The 22,901-nt window shown below is 40.9% G+C and overlaps 1 protein-coding gene across 2 annotated transcripts in view; it reads left to right on the top strand.

The window, feature by feature from the left end:
• Map4k5 (mitogen-activated protein kinase kinase kinase kinase 5) overlaps positions 1 to 22,901 on the top strand; it is an 85,004-nt gene that overhangs the window by 8,207 nt on the left and 53,896 nt on the right. For both annotated transcript variants that reach the window (XM_021202107.1, XM_029540938.1), the window contains exons 2-3: positions 11,037 to 11,094; positions 22,567 to 22,657. In XM_021202107.1, coding sequence (XP_021057766.1) covers positions 11,037 to 11,094; positions 22,567 to 22,657 — 149 coding nt within the window. The remainder of the gene's footprint in view (positions 1 to 11,036; positions 11,095 to 22,566; positions 22,658 to 22,901) is intronic.

Below are 22,901 nucleotides of genomic sequence, written 5' to 3'. Positions count from 1 at the left end.
GCTTTCCAGTCTCAGCTCAGGATCAGTTCTTCATCACAAGCGAGGCGAGGCGAGGCTCCCCGGCCAGCTAGGAGACCCCTTCCTGCCCCGCTGTCCTCCGCCCTCTGCCCTCACTGCTTTGGAACTTTGGATTTATGGTTACTGTTACTGAAGTTAGGGAGTCCCTTAGACTAGGTTGTCAGTGGGATTATAAATTAAACAAAACACAAAGCGTTTTAAACAAGCAAAATTCTTATTCTGCATCAAAGAGTGCTTGTTTGTCTCTAGTGAAGCAGGACCCCGTGAGCCGACTTCCAGTGTGAGCTTGTGATCGGGGCTTCTCCTCACCCATACACGGGTCATTTTGAGACAGGTCTTACTCTGTAGCTTGGTTGGTCTCAAACTCTCAGTTCCTCTGCCTCCACTTTCTGATTCGTAGGATCACAACTGTGTGTTACATGCCCCGCATGCAGTAATGTATTGTAAAACAAGCAACTTGTAATGGTTGACTAATAACTGTCTAGCTCGTGGCAGAGCGCTTGGGCTGCTCTGGGTTATTTATGCAGTGGTGCCAGTTCATGGGTGGGACTCACGGTCTCACATAGCCCTTCTTTGCCTGGCCTGTGGATACGCTGCTTTCTCTTTACCATCTTTTAAAAAACATTTAAGTATTGTAGGTTCATTTTAGAAAACTATGATATAGGAAGAAATGAAAATAGCCTTGCGTTTTCTCTACCAATAGGAAGACATTGTTACATATTAAAAACATTCTTATTAAGGACATAGGTCTTCATTGTCAATTTTGACACAGCCAAGGAGTCACATATCAGATATACTGCATATCAGATATTTACATTATGATTCGTAACAGTAGCAAAACAGTAGTTACAGTTATGAAGTAACAACGAAATAATCTTATGGTTGAGGGTCATCACAACATGAACTGTATTAAAGGGTTCCAGCTTTAGGAAAGTGGAGAACCACTGGCCTCGAGTTATCTGAGTGAGTCTCAATTGGGGGATTACTTAGCTCAGATTGGCCTATGGACATTTCTGTGGGACATTGTCTTCATTGCTAATTGTTGTAGAATGGTCCAGCCCACTGTGAGCAGTCCCACCCCTAGTCAGATCCTGGGGTATATAAAAAAGTGTAACAGTGTGGAGTCCAGGCCAGGTAGTAATCATTGCTTCTCCATGGTTTCTCCTTCAGTTCTCCTCGAGCTCCTGCTTAGACCTCTTCCAGTGATGGATTGTAACCTGATTGTAAACCGTGATTCTTTTTCTCCCCGTCACAAAAAGCAAACAAGAACAGTGATGCATAAGTGGCAGTCTAGACATTATAATCATTAAAATACAGGTTATGTAGACATATTTGGGATGTTTCTTAAATAGTATGCCCAACTTTTAGTTTCAGTAAATACACATATTTACTTTCTTACATTATTTCTTTATTTGATTGTACATTTGTGTGTGTGTGTGTGTGTGTGTGTGTGTGTGTGTGTGTGTGTGTGTGTGTAAGACAGAGCTTCCTGGTATAGCCCAGGTTAGTCCTGAACTCCCAATTCTCCTAAATTTCTCAAGTACTGAGGTTAAAGGCAAAACCACCATGCCATGCTAAGGGTTTTTCCCCATAGAAATGTGTGTGGTTTTATTTTTTACATTTATGGGTACATGCCTGGCACCAGAAGAAGCCAGAAGAGGGAGTCAGATCCCCTAGAACTGGAGTTACAGACAGTGTGAGCTGTCATGTAAGTGCTGGGAACCAAACCTGGGTTCTCTGCTAGATTAGAAAGTGAACTTAAACCCTGGGCCACCTCTCTGCCCTCCCTGCTAGTTTATAATCCATTATGTAGTTCCTTGTTATAAACAAAGTTCTGCTCATTATCCACAAATCCTTTTTATGGCTCCTCGATTATTTAAGTACATTTTTAGAATCAGATTTTTTTTTAAGTTGTTTTTAAAGTTTTAGTGAATATTGGACCCATCAGCAATGACTTAAAAGTCCATATCATTCCTGTTTTGAAAGTTAAGCCATTTTGGCCAGCAAGAGCCTCAATGGGTAAAAATACTTGCTGCCAGCCTGCCCGAGTTCAGTCCCCTGCACCCACATGTTTGAAGGAGAAGATCAACTTAATAGATTGTCACTGGACCATATGTATGCTCCTGGGCACACTGACTAAGTTATTTTGAAGTTTTAGATGGTCCTCTGAAGCAACTTGCCCTTTAGCAAACTTGGTCTGTGTTGGAAAGCAGTCAGGAGAGGTCTTGGAGACACGGGTGTCCTAGCAGGCTGAGTAGAAGGCTTTAGTTAACCAGAGATAAAAACCATGTCCTCCGGATCCACGCTAGATGGGGTCCCAGCACTGAGAGAGGCGGACACAACTCCCATCCATAAGAACCATCTCCGGTTGAGGACCACTTGCTTTCTCCTCAGTGGTGTCTCACCATCTCTCTGGGAACGCACCAGCAGTGACACAACAGACTCGGTGGGATTCTTGGAGGCGTTTTTTTCTCAATGCTTTGTCAGCCCCCTGCCACCCCATACTATCCAGGTCTTTTCTTAGATGCTAAGCTCCCTGATTTTGTGTTTTTAGGAGATTTCCATGTGTGTCAATGTCTGTGTCTCTGTGTGTTCCTTGGGCCTTTTCTTTGGCTCTTTGTTTTTCTGTTCCTTTGGGTTTTCATATTCGGGTTTGTTCTTTTAAATCTTATTTTTCTTTCTTTCTTTTACACACTTGTTTTCTAATGAGAGGAAACAAGAAAGGATGTCAGTCTGGGAAGGTGGGGAGAGCCAACCATAATCAGTATATTATATGAAAAAATACGTTTTCAGTTAAAAATTTTTGAAAAAAAAAAAAAAAGAAAGCAGTGCTCAGATTTTGGCTAGAGAGTCTGAGTTTGTCTGCCTACTAATGGGAGAAGCCCTACAAGTACAGACTTCTCTCCTGAGAGGATCCTCCAATCCAGATTTGTTCAACTGTGTACAAGTCGGCACATGTCACAAACTAAGGACTTGGATGGTGCCGTGAAAGAATCTCTGGAATTGTTGGATTAGAGAAGGGAGGGAGGGAGGCGAGGCGAGCGTGAGAGAGAAGGGAGGGAGGGGAGGCGAGGCGAGCGTGTGAGGGAGGCTGGATGTGACAGTACAGTCCTCAGGCAGAGGCAGGGGGGTCACTGTAAGTCCAAGCCCAGCTGAGCCACTGAGTGAGATCTCTAAATAAATAAATAAATAAATAAATAAATTGAATAATTTTGGCTTAGAACACACAAAGCCCTGAGTTTGGGAGCACACCCCACAATACCAGTGTGGGGCAAGGAAGATCAGAAATTCTGTTAGAGCCCTGACTGAGAGGTCAGAGGGTGGAGCTAAATGCTGGACTCAGCAGGAGTGGTGGCAAGTGGGGGTAATGAGGGAATTGCCTGGGCTGGTTCTTAAGCTGTTGGAGGAAAAGCCTAGAAGTTAGTGGGTAATGGCTAGAGGAAAACAACGAGTGCTACAGTCTGTCCTGAGCTTCAGACTGGCCTTACCTCTCACCATTATTATGATCAGTTAGTGGCAGTCACTGACTTTTGGGACTGTCCATCTTGTCACTCAGCTGCCCTTGAGTGTTGCACAGAACTCCACCATGCATAACCGAGCAATGGCACCTTTTCTCACCACCCAGAAAATCTCTTCTGTTATCTCATTTTGGATTTATTTCCTCCTTGGAAACCTTTTCTCCAGCCCACTGAGCCTGGGCTGAGAACACCCCCAAGCTTTGTAATGTTCGAGAGCTCATACACTCTGGTGCATTCTCCCTCTGCTTTTGTAGTCCTGAAGACAGTACAGCACAGGTTCTAGTCCATCAGTAGTACCAGTACCAGTGCCTGGCACTTAGTAAGTACCCTGTAGCCGTGTGGTAAGAATGAACTCGTTAAAAATAATGTCCTTAAAGAATTTGACATAGAACTTTAAAGCCTGAGGCACAATTAGTCACTTCTTTTGTGTATAAGCTACTATTCCTTTCTTTAAACCTTGTAGATGCTCTGTTGTTAATTTCTGTAGTATAATTCCAGTTCTTACATCTGAGGTCTGTAACCTGATGGCGCTACCGAACACTTTCTGAACATAGAGAACCTTACTGAATATTGAGACTCCTGTTTTCTAGTTATTTTTCTAAAAAATGGGGGAAGTGAAGTCAAAGTTTTCAGTTGGCTTCATCAAGTTTTGTAACCCTAAAAGTATGTAAGAAGAAACTTATTATGGAGTAAGATGACTTTATAGATAAATTTATCTTTTTCCATGTAATAATTTGAGAAACCATCTGGTAAGAATTAACTAAGATGTATAACTATACTAATTACATTGTATTGGATTTCTGGGTGCTTACCATGCCTGTATGCTTATATATACCAAATAACTTACTAACATAGGAATTAATATATTAAGATTTCTTTGTAGAGTTCTGTGGGAATTTATTTCATTTTGTAAGCAGTACAAAATCTTCAAATTCTGTGTGTTAGTTTAAAAAACAGTACACTGGAGGGGAGTGTTGGACTTTAAAATTCAGTATTCCAAAATCCAGTACTGCTTTGGATTATATTGTGAAATTACATAGTTAAGTGTCTGGAAGATCACTTGATTTGAATTGAATCTGAAAAGTCTCTGTTTGTGTGTGAGCATGTGCATCCCCCCCCCCCCCCGAAAGCCTCTTTGCCTTTCATTATAAAAGAGCCTGGTACTGCTTTCTGTTTTAAAAATTCAGCTGGAAAATTACCGAGTACAAACATTTGCCCATCAGTTCTTTCCTACGGAGATGACAGAAAGCCGTCTCCCAGTGCAAGCTGACATTTGAGTGTCTGTGTCAGTGAGGGTTGTAGTTTGTGGCTCTTTGCTTTTACTTTTGTAACTACATATACTTGGGCTTCTACACAGTACAACTGAATTTTAAAGTACCATCTTTCTGAGTTTCCATGGTTGTTTTCAAATTTTCCAAAGCTCTGCTTTTTTCTGAGCCATTCTGGGGAGAAAAAGGGAGTCCTTGGGCATAACTTTTTTCACTTTAGTTATTAAGTTGAAATGGTCTGTTTATACTGGTTCCTGTCAGGTCCAAATGAAACTCCGCCCCTCAAGCCCCCAAAGGCAACCAGATATCCAGAAATGAACACAACCTGGGCATAGGAGCATTTCTGCTGTAGATAGCAGCCAGCATTCCTCAGGAACTTGTGAAACCAGTTCTCTGCCTAAAGGAGTGATTTCCCTTTTCTCTGGCAGAAGGGACTTATGGCAGGCTACTTGTGGTGCCTATGAGCACATCATAGCCCACACAGGCCTCCTGGCTCCCTCAGCCTCTAGAGCACCATTACTCATTTAAGAGTCTTAGCTGGCCAGCATCCTAGCCCTTCTCAGCATCTCCTCCCCTACCCTAAACTCCCTCCAGCTCTCCTGCTTTCCTCTCCACTGCTCTAACCCACTGCCCCTCCCATACTCTGCTCCTGCTCTCTCTTCTCTTTATGTTCTTTATCCCCTGCTAATCAGCCCTCTCTTGCAGCCTCTCTCTGGCCCACCATGGCCACTCTATTTCTTTGTTGACTGTTTCTCTCTCCCTCTCCCTCTCCCACTCCCTCTCCGTTTCCCCCTCCCTCTCCCCCTCCCTCTCCCTCCCCCCCTCCCTCTTTCTTGTAAATGACTTCATTGCTAGTTCCATTTTGCAAATGACACAGAAACAGAGAGGCTAAGTGCTTTGGCCAAAGTAAGCAGCCAGCATAAGATGTAGGTTCCTAGGACTCCGCTGCATTTTTCAATAGCACATGACTACTGGGGTGGGTGAGATGGCTCAGCAGGCAAAAGTGCTTGTCACCAAGCCCAGGGACCTGAGTTCAATCCCCAGGATCCTCGTGATGGAAAGGAAAAAACCCAACTACCCTAAATGGTCCTCTGACCTCCACATATGCACCATGGCATGTCCCTGCCTGCAGAAAATAAGTAGTGAATAAACATTTTTAAACGAATAGTCAAAAGTAGAGAAATATGTGGCTGAAGAGAGGGCTCAGAGGTTAAGAGGCTCTTCATGTAGAAGACCCAGGTTTGGTTCCTAGAACCCATATGGCAGCTCTCAACCATCTGTAACTCCAGTTACACGGGATCTGGCCTCTGAGAGCACCAGGCACACATGGGTTATCCATGCATATATACATGTAAACACTATAAAATAAAAATAAATGAAAAATTATCCATTATAAGCCTGGTCTACAGAGTGAGTTCCAGGACAGCCAGGGCTATACAGAGAAACCCTGTCTCAAAAAGCCAAAAAAAAAAAAAAATTATCCATTATAATTGTATAGACAACTAGGTTCATGCTTGTAATTTCAGAACTGAGTTTGAGGCCAGCTTGGGCACTCTCTTTCTTTCTCTCTCTNTGTGTATCTCTTTCTCATCTGTAATAAAAACCTCCCATTAATCATATCAAGGAGCAGCCGTGTCATCAGTTTATACACTAAAAATTAATGCGTCTGAACAGATCCATTCTTTAAATAATAATTCTGGAAAGTGTCTTATCAGATGACTTAATCTTTGTGCATTTTTATAATTACAAAATTGATCAGACAGTTATGTAGAATGTAATATCCCTAACCTGTATTCAAGTTCACCTTGTTCCACTGCCTTGCATTTTTGTGGCAGGTTTGTGAATCCCTTCATTTAAATAAAGGTTTACTCCTAGCACTGCACATGCTTTTTGACAAGCACATGATGATGTGCTTCCAGTGTTGCAGCCTCTTACAGAAAACCTTGGCAGCCCCCAGAATCCTCTGCACGCCCCCTCTTAATTTCTCTTGCTAACCACTGATAACATCTTTTCCTTGGCCTTTGTTGTGGTTGGTTGGGTTTGGTATGGAGGTTGTGGTTGTGGTTGTAGTTGTTTTCCCATTTCCGAAGCTCTGCCTCTTCCTGTCGTACGGGTGGGGTTCTATCATATACCTTATTGTACTTATACTGATAGCTTCTTCAGATTGACTTCTTCAGTTTACACTGTTTAAGGCTCCTCCATCTGTGCTCATGGCCTATTGGCTCCTGTCTTTATTACCAGTAGATGCACCACAGTTACCCATTTATCTATTGAGTGACATCATGAATGTCGCCTGTCTTATTTTATTATGGATTGACTGCTATAAACATTTGTATGCAGAAGTAAGTTTTCAGTTCAGTTGGGTGCATGCCTAGGAGCAGAGATCGCTGTTTCATATGCTCAGACTGCTTAGCTCTGTAAGAAACAGACAAATGTTCAGTGTCTGTGTCTCTGCATATGTACTCTTAAAAATCAGTCTATCCCAAACCGGCTCAGCACTTAAGAGCACTGACTGTCCTTCAACAGGACTTGGATGTGATTCCCAGAACCCACGTGGCAGCTCACAGCTACATGTCAGTCCAGTTCCAAGGGATCTTCGTCCTTCTCTCATCTGTGAGCACCAGGCCTGTCTGTGGGTGGTGTAAGCCATACATGAGGATAACACCCATGCACAGAAAATAAAAATTAATCTTAAAAAAAAATAACCCAACCTAATTCAAAACCTGGAAGCATACACTGTAAACTGTCAACTGTCCCTTAGGAAGGGACAGAGAGGAAAACCATGTTGGCTGACGTTATAATTTTTTTTTTACAGCAAGTTCTTACTCTATTGATAGTTTTATAGCTTTCTTGCCAAAAAACTTCTTTAGTTTGTGAAAATAAAAGTAATAATGAATCAACAGAGCAAAACCAAGGTGGTTCCATCTACCTTCAGTCATATGTCCCAGTGACAGGAAGTTAGAGTATTGTATTCTCTGTGTTCACAGGATTGGTAGAGCGCCTTCCAGATGTCAGTCTTTCGGACTACACACTTAACCAGCCTTAAGATACTAACAAGACGTGGGATAATGGCTATCCTGAAGCTAGTTTGTGGCTGTGATTGTGTCAGACAGTGTCTCCTGCGTTAAACTGTGTGTGTCTTACTGAGGCTCACAGCCTTGACCTAACTTGGGGCTTGCCTGCCTTTTGTGGCTATGTGTGGCTCTCCGGTGCTCTTGTTGCCCTTATCCTTCCGCCCTTCTTCCCAGTAAGGAACTTCACTCTGTCCACAGCTGCTTTCCTGTTTTCTATAGAATTCCAGTGAAGGGTTTGGAAGGTTGTCCTAGACAAAGAGAGACAGTCAGGAAAGGTGCTAGAGGACAAGCATCTGAGCTTAGCTACAGGCTGATGGGGAAAGAATTTAGTCTGGATTTTAGCCCATGCTGTTTGTGTGTGTGTGTGTGTGTGTGTGTGTGTGTGTGTGTGTGTGTTTTCCATATATTTAAAATACTTTTCTGTGGATTAAGTTCAGCTTTTAAGATTTTTTAAAAAAATACTTTAATGTATTATAAGTCAAATTCTATGACATTAAAAATCACCAGAGACCTAGAAATGTAGCTTGTCTAGCATGCATTTATCCCCATGCGTCAGTGAACAAATGAATAAGTAAAATCCTCACAGAAACCATCAATTCAGTGAGAAAGATGTTATTATGTTAGTGAAGTTTTTTCAATAAAAGTTGTCAGCGTTAAATATTATACAATTAAGTACTTTACCAAGTTATGGTTGGAAAGGAAAGGAAGACACTGTCCTGACAGGAGCCTCATGGCCTGTTAATCAGTCATTTGACTTTCTGAGCTGAATCTTTTTATAATTAAATTAATTGAATTAAATAACACTGTATATGTATGTAGGATCTTGGATTCCAAAACCCATAAAGTAATCCAGGTATAATAGCCATCGTCATTGTGGAATCCTTCTTCTAAAACACATGTTATAATCCACTGAGTATCTCACAGGAGTTTAGTTAACTCAACCTGTTGACGTTTTCTGTTCCATCTCACTGGCATGCAGACAGCTCAGTATCTACAAACCAGGCTTCCTACAACCGGGACAGACTAAGTTGCTGAACTGTAGCGAGAGCTACAAGCCCTGACGGTAAGGGGTAGTTCTTTTATTCAAGGACAAAAAAGAGAGTGTAAGAAGGTTGTGGAGCTTCTCTGTTGCTGTTTTCCCTGAAAGTGTTCATGGTTTGAGGAGCAGTGATGCATGGGGAATTCAAGACTGCTCTTAGTCCACCATCTTAGTCAGGATGACTATGTGAGCACACCATGTGTCTATTGTCTTTCCTGCTTGTCTGTCTTTCCTGCTTTCCACTCTGCTTTCTCAGCCTCTGGGTCTTTCTGAAAATGTCTACTCCGACGGCCTCCTCCTCCATCTTTGTTCTTTATGCCCCTTTCTTTGTCTTATTTCTCTGGTGTGATCTACCAAAGCCATTCCTGCCTCTTTGATGGAGTAGTACTTATTTTTATGCCAAAAGTTGACATTTAAATCTAATATAAGAGTAAAGAAGTTGTCAGTAATTGAATTTAATTTTCACATATGGAATACAACTGGTCACAATGAAAATGAGATCTGATATTAATGATAATAATATAATGTTTTATGCTGTTTTAACAGTTTGTGTGAACAGCTTTAAGTGTTCATAAGCTTTGACATGAAATTCTATTATGTTAGAATCCATTTGGAGGGGATAATTTAAATAGTGAAAAGATATGTAGAGTCAATAAGGATGTACAACATCTGTGATATTAGTAGGAACTGCAAATGGATTATTACATAGACTATTTTAGAATAGCCACTTAGATTATGTGTAGCAGGTAGAAAGTATATTATCATTTAAGCAATAAAAATTTGTATCTATGCTAGATCTTGTTAGAATGTACACACCAAAGTGATGAGAGTACAAATTCAGGTTTTTCAAATTTGTGTACACATTATATACCATACCACATTTAAGAACAAAGTGTATTTTTATGTGTCAAACAGCTTTTAGAATCATCTGGGAGCACAGATATTTTAAATCCACATACCATTTAAGCTAAGACTTCTATGTCTAGGTTACTTTGTTGATAAGTTGATACATGCTAAGATATTTGCAGGGACATTCATTGCAGCACTAACTACAGTTTGACCATGACCATTATAAAATAGTGGGTTTTCTTCTGAGGACTTGTCTGGAGGACGTGATCAAAGCTATGGATAGATACAAAGCTATGGTGTAGTTACTTCTTGTTAATAATTACAGAATGTTAAAATCCTAGATACACAACAGTAGTAAGTATATAAACTGTATTCTATAGGTGGAAGATTGCAGCATTGCAAATGTAGAAGAATGTAATGGGATGATCTTCCATTGCGCGCGCGCGCGCACACACACACACACACACACACACACGCATACACAGTCACATGTATCGACAGACTCAGGAGGAGTACGCATGGGAAAGATGACTTTCTCTGGGAGTATCGATATGAATCATTCAGGCTTGTTTTTCGTTAGTGGCTTGTGATTATGATTACAGTATAAAATGACCATGAAGGTGGTTTTGTTTTTGTGGTTTTGGCTGAATGGAAACTGCATTTGTTTATTCCTTTATTGAAATGCTTGTCTCCATGCTGCCTGCCTGGTCTCAGATCCTGAGTTCAAGTGATCCACGTCTGCTTCCCATCGTCAGGGCTGCAGGCTCGTGCACAGCTCATTCGTTCATTCTTTAAACTGATATATGATAATGTCATATTTATGAGGTTAGGGCTGACAGGTGGATACACTGAATATGTGTAAGACAGGGTAAGCCTGTCTGTCACTTGAAACATTGTCATTTTTGGTAACAAGATCTAATGTTCAGCCAATAATTACACGTAGTCACTGTTTTATACAATAGAATGCCAGATTTATTTCCCCAATCTAGCTATGCTTTTTTTCTTTCCTTTTACTGAGAAAATGAACCACATATAAAGAAAAAAATATTGTAGGAAATAGACTAAAAGAGGTGGGACTAAAGTAATTTTTAAAGACTTGGGTCTTTTCTATATTTTTATTTAATAGAAAAAGAGTATATTCATTTTATTGTAAATAAAGATTTTGATGTTTTGTTTTGTTAAAAGCATGGTTGATAGGCAATTTACTAGCGTAGTTCCTACTAATATTTATACAGCTAACAAACTTGAATTTTTCTGTTTTCATTTTTAGGCCAGAAATGTACATACAGGAGAATTAGCTGCAGTAAAGATCATCAAGTTGGAGCCTGGTATGTACTTATATATATATATATATAGTGTGTGTGTGTGTGTGTGTGTGTGTGTGTGTGTGTGTGTGTGTGTGTAGTGTGTATGTGTATGTATGTGTGTGTGTATGTGTGTGTATATGTGTGTGTTTGTATGTGTGTGTGTAGTATGTATGTATGTGTGTGTGTAGTGTGTGTGTGTGTGTGTGTGTGTGTGTGTTTATGTGTGTATGTTGCTAGGGATTAAACCCTACCTGCTGTGGATATGTACTAAAATACTTTTTTCATTTTTTATCAGTTTTTTATATAGTTATAAGACATAAATATTCTGTATTTCTTTCCCTCTTTTTTCTTCTTCCTAAAATAAGTCTTTATATGTTCCTTCAGGTCAATAGCATATTTCCAATATGATCATATTAAATTATATCATGCATTAAATTGCAAGATAGTCACAATTGATATGACAGTTTTGTTGCTAAAGGGAATTCATTTGAAATGCACATGTTCAAAGTTTTAAGTTGTATCAACTCACAGTGATAAAGTAATTTTCTAATGCAATTATAGTGAACACTTTAAATTCATCTTTAAAAAAGTGCAATTTGGAACTGGAGAGATGGCTCAGCAGTTAAGAGCACTGGCTCCTCTTCCAGAGGACCCGAGTTCAGTTCCCAGCAACCATGTGGTGGCTCACAACCATCTGTAATGGGATCCGATGCCCTCTTCTGATGTTCACCATGTATGCACACAGAACACTCATAAATAATTGAATAATTTTTAAAAAATGCAATTAGAACTTACACAGCCCTAACTACACTCTTATGGACACTAAATAAACCAAAACTAGTAGGTGGGAGAAAAACTATAGGCTGGAGACAGGGCTGCTAGAAGTGGAAGGGGAGAGGAAGGGATGGGGAGAGAGGGACCAGACTGCACAGCTTAGGTAAACATATGAAATGTGAAAGGACAAAGTTTACTAATAAATATGAATTTAAAACTTTAGGGAAGAGTCAGTGGCTTTGTAAGAGAAAGGTCAGTTAATATTCAAGATAATGATACTCAGTATATAAACTATTCCCTGATTGGTTTAGTTTCATAAGTCAGATCTCAGCTCAGTGCTTATTTGAGCAGTACTTCACATTTCAGAAGATTATTTTAAAATACACTGAGATAATTGTTTTTGAAAACAAAGACCACATAAAGCCTGCCAGTTCCCGAAAGTGTCTGGTGCCAGGAACAGTAGTTTTGGAGCGGGAGGTGAGTATTTGGTGGTCTGCTCATTTCCAGGTCTATAAACTGAGGCGTGTATGATACCGTATGGTTAGAATCATGGGGGATTCTGAATCTGAGTGGCCATCATATTTCACATACATTTTTGGATCATCATTTGTATTATTTCAATAGACAGATGATACTGGGAAATAATGTATTTTAGAACAGTTTAAAAGCAAGTTTTCTGCTATAACACCATACCTTTTCTTGACACAATAACAAATTGTGATATTTCAGAATTCTTTTACTATTCCATGTGATAAGTATAGACTGCTCTCCAAAATGTCACCAACTAAATAGCTGGGACTGTGAACAAACTTCTGTAGAGGAGTTTGAGTAAATGTCTCCTGTTGTGTGCAGGGGGCGGGCTGGGCTCAGGAGAAAGCACTGATATTTATCCCTTTGTTACCCACGGGAAGAGCAGAAGGTCTATACTGACTGACTTACTTGTACATGACTTACTTTTGATTATAATTCACCTTAGTAAGTACACTTTAAGAATCTGCAACTCTCGGGGCTGGTGAGATGGCTCAGTGGGTAAGAGCACCCGACTGCTCTTCCGAAGGTCTGGAGTTCAAATCCCAGCAACCACATGGTGGCTCATAACCATCCGTAACGTCCTCTTCTGGAGTGTCTGAAGACAGCTACAGTGTACTTACATATAATAAATAAATAAATAAATAAATAAATAAAAAAGAATCTGCAACTCTCATTTATCAGTAAACTACATGTTATAAATAGTGTAGAAAATGATTCGGTAAAGAACAAGATCAAAGCTAAGTAGGTGCCTCACTAGGTAAATCACTTGCCTTGCAAATATAAGGACTGGTGTTTGGCTCCCCAGCACCCTCAAATGCTCAGTGGGTGTGGAGGCCTTTCTGTGATCCCAGCACTAGCAAGACAGAGAGTGGATCCCAGAGCAAGCTGGCTAGCTAGACTAGCCACATGGCTAAACTCTAAGTTCAAGTGAGAGGCTCTGCCTCAGTGTATGAAGTAACAGCCATCAAAAAGGATACCCACTGTCAATCTCTGGCCATGTGCATGCATACATACACACATATGTACACCAAGAAAAAGAGAACTGTGTCATGTATGATGTGGTTTAGTTTAATGGTTAAATGTGGTAATAAATTAAGCCTCTTTGAAAAGTTGGCACTCTCACTTCCTTGTTCTGTAAAAGTCATTGGTTTCCTATTAGAGGTCACTCACAAAGAGTAAACAGATTTTGGTAAACACTGATGACGGAACACTAGTGTTTCACCATTTTGTTCATATGTGTGAATGTATGATGTATATACACGTGTGTGTGTGTGTGTGTGTGTGTGTGTGTGTGTGTGTGTGTGTGTGTGTGTGTGTGTGTGTGTGTGTGTGTGTGTCTTTGCCTGTGTCTGTGTCTGAGTAGGTCAAAGGACAACCTTGGATCCCTGACTTCACCTTGTTGGTAATGAGGTTGGTCTGTTCACTAACACATACACTAAAGCTCTCCCCAGCTTCTGGAGAGTCTTTGCTCCCACCTTCCATCTTGCCGTAGCACTGGAGTTGTGGTCACATGTAACCACACTTAGCCTTGGAAGGGTTCTGGGGAGCTGAACTGAGGTCCTCAGGCTTGTGCTGCAAACACTTCACCCAGTGATCTATCTCCTTGGTATTTGATCATTTGTTTAAACTTTTTATTGATTCCTTGTGGATTTCATATCACGCACCCCCATCCTTCCATATCACCCTCTGCCCTTGCAACCTTCCCCCCAAAAGAATAAGTTTTTTAAAAAGGATATCACTGTGGAAGCTACGGTGTGTCATATAGCATGACCTTTTGTCCATACATCTTGACTTGGAAATCTTCATTGCGTTAAGTCATTGCTCTGGATCTAGGCCCCTGGCTTCTGCTACATAGTAAATACTGGATCCTGACTGGGACTCCTCTTGGATACGTGTCAGTTGACAGGTCTCTGAGTGTCCTCAGGCCATTTTTCTAGGTAGTTGATTACGTGTCACTTGCTCTGCCTGCCCTCTGTCAGGTTGTTGTTGTTGTTGTTATTATTACTGACATTTAGTTGTTCCCTGCACATCTGTGTGTCCTTATTTTTGCACTCAGCTTCTGGTAGTTTTCTTGCCTGCGTAGAGATAGTCTTCCTTTCTCTCTTCTCTTCTTTCCCTTTTTATTATATGGTTTTCGTTGTCATTGTTGTTGTTGTTGTTGTTGTAGTCTGTTGAGACTGGATTTCTTTGTATAGGCCGGGCTGTCCTGAACCAGGCTGGTCTTGAACTCAGAGATCTGCCGTCTCAGCCTCCCAAGTGCTTGGTTTGTTTGTACCACCACTGCCTGGTAGATAATTATGTTTTTAAAAAATTACTGAAACTTCTTATGGTTGTCTCCTTCCAAGTTTTTTATTTGCTGCTTGGTTGTCCCTGTATTCATTTTCTCCTTTCATTTCCTTAAAAGGAAGCACTGCTGTCTAGAATTTTCTTTCACAGGGAATGCCCGTGTGTTTTGCATCCTGTAGCTATGTGTTTTTCATAGTAAGTTTTTGAGCAGGACCCATGTTTTCTTTCAGCATTGCCAGGGAAGCTAAGATCCATAGTGGTTCCCATGCTTTTGTAGCCGACTTGGGGAACGTGAACTCAAAAACACAGAAACATGTTAATGAATTTTCCTAGGAGTCAGTTCAGATATTTTTTAAAAATTCTCTAGACAGCATTATTTCAAAATTGAATTCTTAACTGTATTTAACAACTTAATAAATTGCACTGATGCCAGTATAATACAAAAGCCCTTCCTTGTATTGACTTAGCAGATGAACTGATTTAGAATTATGTTAGACATAAAGGTAGTTACTTGCTAGTATGACCAGAAGGAGTCTATGTCTGGTAGACCATTAAAAAAAAGAGGGTTTTGTTTTATCACTAAGTAAATGAAATGCCATCTGGAAACTTAATAATAACTTTTCCTTCATAGATAAAAATAGAATTTAGGATAATTTAGAGTCTTAAATTTTGTTACAGGCTTTCTGGTTTGCCTGTGGTCATTTAATTTTATAATATTTAAGTGACTATTTTCCTGAAACAAATTGCTTTTTGGTTCTTCCTAATACTTACAAAAAGGCTTAAAGTAAACCTTAAGGACAAAGATGAACACAGAAAGTCGTTTATTGGCCACAAAAGCGGAATCAGCTATCCTTCTATGGCCATATGTTTGTTTTTCTTGTCTTTTTAATATACAGAAAAATGATTCTTTTCAGGAATGATTTGACTGTTTCTGTCTCATTCTTAATAGTAGAATCTGTATTAACCACTAAAGCCACCACCGTATACACAGTGGCATGAGACAGGATTTGGCTCTGCTGTGATCACCAATGAAGTGCTGGTGTCACTGTTGGGAGCTTTAAATTGCAGTTTTCTGTCCTTGGTCAAGCCTCAGAAATGCCCTAGAAAATTAGGCTGGTACGATGGTGGAGTGTGCCACCCTGATTTCCTGTCTGACGTTTGAATGCTTAGCTTAGCCTGGTGCTTCCTCAACAGGTCTGTGGCTCGTAGTGGTCAGCAGCCAAAGCAGGAGCAGAAAGCCCAGAAAAACATTCTCATGCTCTCTTCTCTCCTCTTACTCTTTATTAGTGTGGCTTGTTGTTGAGACAAGGTCCAGGAGTCCAGACTGTCATCAGACTTGCTGTGGAGCCCAGGCCTCCCACCTCAGTCTCCCAAGTACACACTGAGTTCCACAGAATCTTTATTTATTCTTTATTTTATTTTATTTTATTTATTCAGTTTCACCATGTAGTACTGGCTGGCCTGAATTCACTACATAGACCAGAGTCGCCTTGAATGCAGAGATCCTCCTGCCTCTGCCGCTTAGGTGCTGGGATTAAAGGTGTGTGCCACCATACTTGGCAAAGATATTCTTTAAAATAGGCAGTCTGTGCTATGTTAAGTGAATCTTGCTTACAAGGATGGATGGATGGATGGATGGATGGACGGATGGATTTAGCTTTTTGAGACAAGGTTTCTCTGTATAGCCCTGGCTGTCTGGGAACTTGCTTTGTAGATGAGGCTGGCAGAACTCAGATCCTTCTGCCTCGCCTTCTGGAGTGCTGGGATTAAACTGGGCACCACTATACCTGGTTCTAAAGATATTAAGAAAGTCATTGTCATGGATAATTAGTGTGATGTACTTTTGTTTGTTCACTTGCTTCGGTTTTGTTGTTGTGTTTTGTCTTGTTTCGTTTTTTAATGCAGTTAGGAATATTCATGAAGTAATCCAATATTTTACAATAAAAAGTTAAGTATATTGCCTTAGTTTAAAGTTTTCTAAATAAGTGGGAATGTGCTAATATCTTTCAATAGATTTTTTTTTTTTTTTAATTATGCTACCGGGAAATCCTGTTTCCTGGAAGTGTAAGAGGAGAGTGTAAGAGGGGAAAGGTCAGGACGGGTGTAAAGATGTGCTTTGAACAAGACCATCAGCTGCTCTAGCTAAGTGGGACATTCTTGCTTCCTGGAACTCTATTTAAAAACTGAATGACCTTTAAGAAAAAGAGAACTAAACAGCTTTATCTTTTTTAGTGTGTGTGTGCGCGCGCGCGCGTGTGTGTACCTGTGTTTGAGAATGAGTGTGTGTGTGTGTTTGTACGTGTGTGTGTGTGTGTGTCTACACATGTGTATGTGGGGGTACCTACCCAAATTCTTTTCCATATTCCCGTGAGACAGGGTCTTTCAGTGAATCTGGAGATAAGCTGGCAGTTAAAAGGCTCCACCGGTCCTGCCTTTGCCCTGAACCCAGCACTGTGGTTAGAAGCATGTGAATGACCACATCTGCTTTTTGATGTGGGTTCTGGGAATGAAAACTCAGGTCCTGATGCTTGTGCCACAAATACTCTTACTGAGCTAGCTCCCCAGTCCTGTAGTTTCAATTTTCAAAAGATTTTTATATGTATGCTCTGTGTGTAAGTGTGTGTGCATGTGCTGGTGTCCACAGATTACAGAATAAGGCATTAGACGCTCTGGAAGAGCAGCATGGCTTCCTAACTGCTGACTCTATCTCATCCTATCCTTTCCATCTGTAAAACTCTACAGTGTAAACCATTTGTAACCCTCCCTCTCTTCATTGTTTGGATACTTCCATTCTGAACTGGGTGGGTGTTGTGAGAAAACGACTCCCTAAGAGGGCCTGTAGGTTAGCTTGTGGAGCAGTTTATTGAATAGTGCCATCCATTGGCAAGTAGTCTTGTAGTGTATAAGAACAAGCCGGGGAGCAAGCAGTAAGCAGCATTCTTCCATGACCTCAGCTCCCATTCCTGCCTTATGTTCCTGTTCTGTCTTCCCTCAGTGATGGATGAGACTTCTAAGACAAAATATACCCTCCCTTCCCAATGGTGCTTTTGGTCATGGTATTTATCACATCAGTAGAAATCCTAAGTCAGGGATCTAACAGCCTCTTCTGGTCTTCCTGGGTACCTGCATACTCACACATACACAGAGTAAATCCTTCCTTTAAAAAAATGATTTTTAAAGTCTCTAGCTAAAAAGCCTTTCAAACGTGTAACGCCAGCACTGTGGAGATGGATACAGAAGGATCTAGGGCTCGCTGCCCACCAGCCTGGCTCCAGGTTCTGTGAGAAGCCCCACTCTAAAGAAGTGAGGTGAATAACGATAGAGTGGGGCACTGAGCCTCCTCCCCCGCCTCCACCTCTGCCTGGGTGTGTGTACTCACACATGTGCACATGTGCACATGCCCCCCACACACACAAAATGTCATAAAACGTAAGTAAAGGTGAAATAGAAAATTTTGTGCCACTTAAAGCATAGGTAATTCTATGTATTATATTCTTAAGGAACTCTTGTTTCCCAGTTTGGCTTTGAACACAAATAAAATTAATTTTTTTTGTTTCTTTATAATAAAAATCATGGCTTTCAATGCCAGATTATAGATTAGTAACATTAAAACTTAAGTGATTTTCTAAGCGAAGGAAGCTAAAGTTGAGGATTGCAAGTTTACAGTGTGCAGGTTACAAGGAGTTCAAGCTTGGGGTGTCTTAGGGTTTCGTTGCTGTGAAGAGACACTATAACCAAGGCAACTCTCATAAAGACAAACATTTAATTGGGGCTGGCTCACAGGTTCAGAGGGTCAGTCCATTATCATCATGGCAGGAAGCATGGCAGCATCTAGGCAGACATGGTACTGGAGGAGCCGAGAGTTCTGCATCTTAATCTGAGGGCAGCCAGGAGGAGGGTCTGGATCATACATGCCAGACTTGAACATGCATGCATGCATATGCATAGATAGATAGATAGATAGATAGATAGATAGATAGATAGATAGATAGATAGATAGATAGAGATGTATGTATGTGTGGATGCGCGCACACACACACACACACACACACACATATATATCCTCAAAGCCCCGCCTCCCCAGTGACATACTTCCTCTAGCAAGGCTACACCTCTTCCAGTAAGGCCACCCCTCTTAATAGTGCTATTTCTCATGGGTCAGGCATATTCAAACTACTACAGTGTGGTCAACTTAGTCATACCCTATGTTACAATAGTTTTTAAGGTGGGAAGGGACTGGAGGTGTAGCTCAATAAAAGAGCATTTACCTAGAATCCAAAAGGTCCTAGTTTCAAACCCCAGTACAGTAGTTTTTAAAAAAAGAAATAAAGAAAATTTAAAGGTATTTTATCAATAAACATTCCTCACTCATTTTGCTCAATGGAGAAAACGTCCTGTCTGTTGACTACCACTTCAACCAACCAGATCTGCCTGATCCCTGCACTGTGTCACTGCCGGTTATGTGAAACTTAGCAAAGGCAATGTTTATCATTGCGTTTAATTGGGTTTCTGAAAGCAGTTCATTATTAAAGTGTGTGTGTGTATGTGTGTGTGTGCGCGCACACATGTAAGTATGCATTGTACATATGTATGTAAGCCAGAGGTCAACCTCAGATGTTGTTCTTTAGGATCCATTTACCTTGTTTTCTGAGACAGGGTCTCACTGGAAACCCAGGCTCTTTGTTACTAACTTGGTTGGCCAGACAGCCCCAGGGACAGCCCCAGGAGGTGTCCACCTCCCTGGTAGTGGGATTACAGGTCTGCACCTCAGGCGCAGCCTTTTACCTAGATACTGGGGATAGAACTCAGAAGGTGCTTACCAAACTGAGCTGTCTCCCCGCCCTGGGTGCCCCCTTTCAGGCTACTGGTTTCCATTGTGTATAGAAACCATAACTGTGTTTTCCACTTTGTCACTGTGATGGTTGCTTCCCCGTCTTGGCTCCATAAGCACTGTTGCCGTGGCCAAGGGCTTGCGTGCGTGTCTTCTGAGACTTCAGATGCACTCTTTGGATGCATACTTAGAAGCTTGGGAATTTGATTTTTAATTATGCGAGCAGTACTTATTTTCATTATTGCCTGAAAATAGTCTGTCAAGCTATAGAATATGGGTCCCATTCACAGATATGGTAGGAGGAGCCACATAATTAAATACTTATAGAAATGGGAGCAAACATCAAAATGCTAATGATCAATGTGTATCTAGTTGATAAATTTATGAGTATTTTTATTTCATTCTTACTGTTTTTCTGTATTGACAAAAAATTTACATGAATGTTGATACAATAATACAGACTAAAACATGCAACATTTTTATTAAAAAGTGATAGTCCCATTATTGGTTCCTCTAGAGGATGGACACAGTTTAGTTGCTTTCTGTGTAATTCAGAAGCATTAGGTAATAATTTTAACCTGTGAGCAACAACATAGATATATACACAATAGACCTTAAAAGCATAAACCAGTTGATGTTTGATGAGATACTAAGTGGAAAGACTTGATTTCAGTAGTAATTATCTAATGGAAATATTGAAATGTGCTAAGTTATTAAAAGTGACTCAGCCTAGTTGTAGCTTTTCGTCATTTAGTTATTCAAGTTATGTCTGGTCCCAGTGTCTGTCACATAGTGTGTAGAGCTTCCATCCCTCACTGATCCCCTCTTGACTGACATGAACACTCTTTTCCTGGGGTTTCAGGCTAAATTCTCCAACCCCAAAATTTAAAGAGGCCAGGTGACAATCAAGTGGCTTCAGTGACTCCCAGCTTTCTCTGTTCCACTTTGGTGCTGCCAGCAGCTGCCCTTATCAGAATCAGGGAGAACACACCGAAGGCTTATCCAGGGAGCACATGGGCTTACTCAGCTGCATGGTTTTCAAAATATATGAACTGAGAAAAAGGTAATGCACAGCTTTTGATTCTAGATCCCATCTTTACTGAGACTGCTCATAACTGAAAACACTCATTTTTCATAGTTCAACTTTCAAGAGACCACAGTGGTCTCGTGCCAGGCCTGTGGTCCACACAGGTTCCTTCAGCAGCCAGATGACCTGGCACAGACAGTGTCATGCTGAAGAGAAGAGCTGGGGGCAACTAGTAGATGGCTAGTAGAGCCCTTTAAAGTGAGTTTAACATAAATAGAATTGTCAGGGTGAGAAGCTGCCTTTAGGAGAGCTTGGAACCGTAATGCACATTTAAAGTCAAAGCACTTGCAAGATATTCAGGTGGCAATGAGAAGGCTGCTAAAACCAAAGCCAAGGAGTTCTGTGGTTCTTGGCTAATTGGTTTTATCCTTAATATGGCCTGGATACGATGAAACTCAACTTGAGAGCACAACTTAAAAGTCACTTCTACTAGACTAGGAAGTAGCCTGCCTCCTGCAGAGCCCAGCATACAGCCCAGCACCTTTCCTATGCACCAGCAATGAGCATGCTGAGAAAGAAATTGGGGAAGACTAAACTAGAGTAAGACTGACCAACTAGCTGAGAGACCTAGACAGTAAACATTGAACCAGGGCTAGGAGATGGTTGCACACACTTGCCACCAGCCTGATGGCTGGAGCTCAGTCCCTGGAGCCCACATTGTGGAAGGAGAGAACTGACCCCACAAAATGGTTACACTGAAATGTAATTTTTTTAAAAATGCAAACACTGAAGCACAATAAGCCAGACCTAGAAAAATAAACATCACATGTTATTACATGAAATCTAGATTTAACTGTGTTGTATGCATGCAAATGGAACAGTCCAACTAGAAGTTATGATTATAAATAGATGTATATTGAGTGTTGAACCTAATTTTATAAAATAAATACTGTTGTGCGTAAAGGGGCATTGAGGTTCAGATAGAGTGGTAGTGGGTGAAACTGGGGCTGGGAAGATGGCTCAGTGGGTAAATTGTCATTCAAGAGTAGGTACCTCAGTTTAAACCCCTAGCATCCACATAAAAAAGCTGCTGCTGGTGGTGTGCCTGTAACCCAGCCCTGGGAGACAGAGATAAGAGTAACCCTGGGACTCACAAGATGATCTTGCTTAGTCAGCAAGCTTCGGGATCATTGAGAGACCCTATTCAAAACTAAAGTGGAAAGTGATGGACCTCTGAGCTAACTCTACAGGCTTGCACACAAATTCTCACTACCCCTCCCCTCTCCCTGGTCAAGTAAAAGATGTGGGTGCCTTCACTAGCCCACTATAGCCCACTCACAAAGCGATGGGCAATAGCTCAGTGGTGGAGTACTAGCCTAGCCTGCATGAGGCTATATAATGTATATTATATAAATATTATAAAAACTTAAGAGTTAAACTATACCATAGATCAAATAGGCACAACAGATGACACTAGTATTCACTCCAACAGCTGCAAAATACGGTCTTTGGCCACTTTGTGGGTTCTTCTTTCTCCCACCCTTCTCCACCCCTTTTCCTCCCTTTCATCCCCCAACACTAGGTAAGAGAGAGAAAAGAATGGGGGTAAAAGGGGTAGACTACCTCCTGCTGATTAGAGGTGTCAAGTTCAGTGCGGCAAGTTTGATCTTTACTGTCATGATATCTAATTTCTTCTCATTTCTTTGCACATGACTACTTAACAAACCAAAACCAACCAACAGCTACCCTGGCCACCACCCTCGGAGCCCTAGCATTTATATACCCTCTGGTAGGCCCCCAGGATTCCAAATGTCACACAATCTGCAGTTGGCAAAATCACACCCCTGCTAGAGCATAGGGCAAATCACAGTCAGCTGCTGTGGACAATCTGAAGCAGCCCCATAGCCCACGCCTGGGCTTAAAGTGAAAACATATTCCCATAATATTTCTGTGTTTTTTAAAGAAGGCAAAATTCTCACTACAAGTCTTCTCATATACCTTCATATTTGGAGTAGCATGGTGACCAACTTATTTTATTTTTCAGGTGATGATTTTTCTTTGATTCAACAAGAGATATTTATGGTTAAAGAATGTAAACATTGCAACATCGTAGCCTACTTTGGGAGCTATCTCAGGTAAAATATAAGAGCGTCATTGTTTGATCTGTTTTCCATATTCTCTTTCCTACCATTTTCCCTTCCTCTTGTGTAAATACCACCGTATGTGTGCATTTTTAAAACATTGCTCAAAATTCTAACTCTGGTAGGGTTTTCTTGCAATCTTCCCTGCTTTATACACATTAGGCCTCTGTGTATGTGACCGTGCCTTGTCTGGGAGCCTTACTGGAGCATTGTGAGTGATGATAGCGGAGAACAGATA

Source organism: Mus pahari, chromosome 7 (genome assembly GCF_900095145.1).
Source record: "Mus pahari chromosome 7, PAHARI_EIJ_v1.1, whole genome shotgun sequence".
Classification (NCBI taxonomy): domain Eukaryota; kingdom Metazoa; phylum Chordata; class Mammalia; order Rodentia; family Muridae; genus Mus; species Mus pahari.
The sequence above is the reverse complement of the archived record's forward strand: the minus strand, read 5'-3'. Positions and strand labels throughout refer to the sequence as shown.